General features: G+C 27.1%; 1 protein-coding gene across 1 annotated transcript; it reads right to left on the bottom strand.

The window, feature by feature from the left end:
* Positions 1 to 2758: 2758 nt before the first annotated feature.
* LOC145609296 (MLP-like protein 31) lies at positions 2759 to 3573 on the bottom strand. The gene is made up of 2 exons (XM_081664814.1): positions 3366 to 3573; positions 2759 to 3054 (listed from the first exon to the last, which is right to left on the bottom strand). The coding sequence occupies exons 1-2, from the start codon at positions 3550 to 3552 to the stop codon at positions 2786 to 2788; spliced, it is 456 nt and encodes a 151-aa protein (XP_081520940.1). The 5' UTR covers positions 3553 to 3573; the 3' UTR covers positions 2759 to 2785.
* Between the last annotated feature and the right edge of the window lie 867 nt (positions 3574 to 4440).

The raw sequence follows: 4440 nt of genomic DNA, 5'->3' as shown, positions 1-4440 counted from the left end.
ATAATCATTGAAAAATCAATATCGATTCATTATTGATTATTTGTAAATTATTAAACACTTATCAAACTCAAAAGAAAACAAATTTAGACCCATTAAGACCCATTAAACGCTGATCATGTCCGGTGGTCACAAATTGCAAACAATAATTATACAAATAATTTTTTATTTTTTATTTAAAAAAAAAAAAGAAAAAAATATGTACACAAGGTAACACTACGCGTACAATTTTTGTATATTAAATCCATAATAGAAATAATTGTACTCAGTAATTATTGGATGAGATGGACTTACCATGTATTCGATGTGATGTATATTTGTGATCCAATATTTGGGACACATTGTCCAAAGACCAAAATTTAAGATTCAATGTCTAGCTCAAATGGCATTTAGAGCTTTCTGTTGGGAACATGTATCCCAAGTCCCACATGGAAGAAATAAGGAGGAGGAGATCTTCTTATTAATGAGATGTTCACTACACTAGTATGAGGCCTTTTGAGTTGTGCCCCAAACAAATCCGTGCGGGCTTAGCCGGCCTAAAGCGAACAATATCATACTAGTTGGTGTGTGAATGTGTGCAGCAGCCCTAACACTTTCCTCCCAATGTCAGAAGATCTTGGGATCGATTCTCACTCCCAAGATTTTTTAGTTCTAATTAATTAAATATACGATGACAAATTAAATTTTTGTTTTTTTTAAAAATTAAAAAAATAATTCGACACCTAAGCAAAATTAACAAATGAGATTTAACAATTTAAATTCAACTTACACATATATACACAATAAAAAATTCATGATAATAAATGTGTTTTATTTAAAATCTTAAAAATAATGATCAATGCAAAAGTGCAATAAAATGTTATGAGAATTCTATTTAACTTTTATGACATTAAAAAAATAAAATTATACATTTCTAATTTAAATTTTAATCACAATAATAATATTAATAAAAAAGTAAAATAAAAATCATATTCAATAAAAAAATATTAAATTGTAAAGTATGAAAATCAAGTTCTTCCAAAATTTTAAAAAATGTTCAATTTTGGATAGGATAAAAAAAAGACAATAACATATTAAATGATTATAATGAAATATAAATAATTAAAATAATAATGATAAAATATTAATATAACAGATTAAAAATCACGTTCAATTAAACTTAAAACATGTTTATGATAAAAAAAAAATTAACGATGAAGTATGAAAAGCTAATTTATTATAATAACATATATATACTATAGACAAAAAATAAAAAAGAAAAATCGAAAACTGATAATAAACTACATTCAATCAAAACATACAGAATTATAAAAATAAAAGGTTAAATTTTGGATTATATATATATATATATATATATATATATATATATATATATATATATATATATATATATATATATATATATATGTCAATCTTTAGAATAAAAAACAAAATATTCTTTTTCATAATCTAGCACAAACAAAAAAATCGTTCATCATTTATCATTTATTTGACTAAAAAGATTAAGTACTACAATACAAAGTTTATCATATTCATGATAATAGTTTATCATCACTTTAAAGTCAACATATTTTTTCATAATTAGGAGCCAAAATGTTAATTTTGGAAGAGGGGTGGATTGGAGTATGCGACTCAATGACTAGCACAATCAACGATCCATGAGATAAACAGATATGTTAGATATGAGGAAAATCATTCATTTTTCACCACGTACACGCTATGGATATTTAATGTTATATTTACTTCATTGGTGTTATAGGGGTTGTTAAAACAAAATAATCTTTATTTCTTCTATTTATCTAATAGAAATTAGAATAGAAAAAAAATAAATCTATCTGTACTGTATACTAAAGTAATCACCAAAGAGGACACTTGGCATGATTTTGTGAAAAACCTCCAAAATGCTTTACGTTTTCTTTTTATTTTTATTTTATTTTTTTTTATTTTTTAAAGGATAGACATTAATAAATTCTTTTTTTTTTTTTTTTTTGAAAAAACTTACATAAGTCATTTAATTTCAATTAACTCTATTTCAATGGACTATTATTATATCATACTTTATAATTCCGTGCTTTACACGGGGCCAAAACTAGTATAAATGATACTCAAGACCATAATCTTACATTCGAAGCCAAAACCTTGTTCAAACTTGAAAAATATTCTTATATTGAGTAGTCCGTATACTTCGTATTTTAATTAAACTATAAACTTGTGTTAGTATTACCATTCAACATTCATGATTTTATTCTCATTATATTCAAGTTAATTAAATTTTTACCCTGCTCAATTGATTTTAGTTTTCTAATCAAAAAATGATTCTCTCTCAGTTCATTTTTATTACTTAGACAAATTATATTATATCACACATGGCATAAAAGAGTGTTATAAGGTTTTTGAATTATTATAGCTAGATCACATCAAAATTATATACTCAATAGTCCATATTCATGCATTGACTTCTTATTGACTTATTATTTCTTAACAAGTACTGTACTTATAAACAGCAAATTAAACAACGTTATTCAATACATCACAATTTTTACACTCGGATTTTATTGCAAATAATAGATGAAGATATACATTCATATCATACATAATACATTTATCGCACACTCTTAAGTAGAGACGTGAGTCCCATCGAAACACGTACATCACATTTTCTACAATCGGAATTGAAGTGTACCATTTTATTGCATACAATAGATGAACTGATGAAGATGGTACACACACTCATACACACATTCATGGTACGCACTTAAGCAGATGTGCGCGCCCCATCGGCTGCTAATCATGCTTTGAGGTGATGAGCCTCGATGTCTCGACTGACTTCAACGCAAAAGTCCATTACTTTGGTAGGGTAATGTCCTTTATCATGCTTTGTCTCAAACTCGATAGCCCACATAACCGCGGTTATTTGACCTTTTGGAATCACTTGTACAATGATAATGAAGCTCTTAAACTCATTTAGAAGATCTCCTTCTATGATTTTGAATCTCACTAACTTGTTCTTCTCATCAATTGCTTCCACTAGCTCCTTTGCAACACACTTTTTACCATCTGTAATTATAAAGTGAGCATCACAAATGAAAAACTAATTTTTATACATTCATGGTGATATTTTGTATTATGTATCAAAAGTCGATTTTGACAAAAAAAGAAAAAATAATGATAATATGTGTGAAAAAATCAAATGCACAATAACCTACTACAAAGTGAAAATTTATAATAATGGTCGATTGTATATGATTATCATAATATTTTAATGATTATCATAACAAGGATTAAATTAGTTACGAAGAAGACAGCTAGGTCTATTTAATGGTTAGACAACACAAATATATAATTGTATGATGATGGTAAATAATTACCGAGGGTATAATTCCAGAAAATAATAGAGCCAGGCTTGCCAAATTCGCCGTGATGCACATCACAACCATGAATTTTTGAGGGTGTTATGTTGGAGACATGGTGTGGCTTGCTACTAAATAATTCATGGAATATATCACCATGACATTTTATATCTACTTCAACTTCCAACTTCCCTTTAATACCCATTTTAAGATGCTCACTTACTTTAGTGTAGAGGAAGTAATATTGGTGATGAGTAAATTGATTGTGCAATATAAAAAGGTGCCAATTTATAGAGGTATTTCCAATATAAGGTAGGGCAACATTTTACTTACATAGTCACATTATTTAATTTTGTTTACATCAATGTACGACCAATCTGCCAAATTAATTCGTTTTTTTAATTAATTAATTCATTTTTTTAATTAGTAGGTAAGAAAAAAGGGTTTGGGTGGCCCACTTTAATCAAATAGACTCATTTCTTATTACAACTTATTTTTCTTAATCAAATTTACTCAATTGATCATATCTAAACTTATTTATCTAAAATAAATTGTTGATGAAACTTTTGTTCGTTTCAAGAACTTATCATGGTGTAATTATTGTACTTTCTCAAGTGGTAGAAGCATTATGGTTTATGGAGAGTTGCTTATGTGCTACGAAGTAATTACAGTGTAGAAATTCATGCCAATAACAAATCAAAATTTGGTACATGTTATCACCAAAAAAGCATAATTTTAATTTTATACGTTGAGATAAATGTGGAAAAAAAAAAAATCAAGAATTTTTTATTTTTAAGGGTACGGTTTTTGTTAAATTAGACGTTTGGGCTTTGCTAGTTAAGCTAGTTGACAATTACAAATACTACCTCTGGTCCACTTTAGTTGCAACTATTTCCTTTTTGAGTCGGTCCACATTACTTGCAACTTTCCCATTTCTTTCCTTTTTTAGTAACATTTTAGTGGTAAAATTACCATTTTACCCTTACTTTTTTTTTTAATACACCCTAATTACAAACTGATTTTATCTAATTAGCTTAAATCGTAACATTAATTAAGTTACCTATTTTCACCCAAATCAACCCTTTAGCCACCG

The sequence above is a fragment of the Chenopodium album genome, chromosome 23, assembly GCF_948465745.1.
Source record: "Chenopodium album chromosome 23, dcCheAlbu1.1, whole genome shotgun sequence".
NCBI classification, from domain to species: Eukaryota; Viridiplantae; Streptophyta; class Magnoliopsida; order Caryophyllales; family Amaranthaceae; genus Chenopodium; species Chenopodium album.
The sequence above is the reverse complement of the archived record's forward strand: the minus strand, read 5'-3'. Positions and strand labels throughout refer to the sequence as shown.

What these genes read in the sequence shown, in the direction of transcription:
- LOC145609296 (XM_081664814.1), bottom strand. Translation starts at nt 3,552, where the DNA reads ATGGGTATTAAAGGGAAGTTGGAAGTTGAAGTAGATATAAAATGTCAT. An exon ending in TTTCTGGAATTATACCCTCG is followed by an intron (nt 3,055 to 3,365) that starts GTAATTATTTAC and finishes TTATAATTACAG; the next exon opens with ATGGTAAAAAGTGTGTTGCA.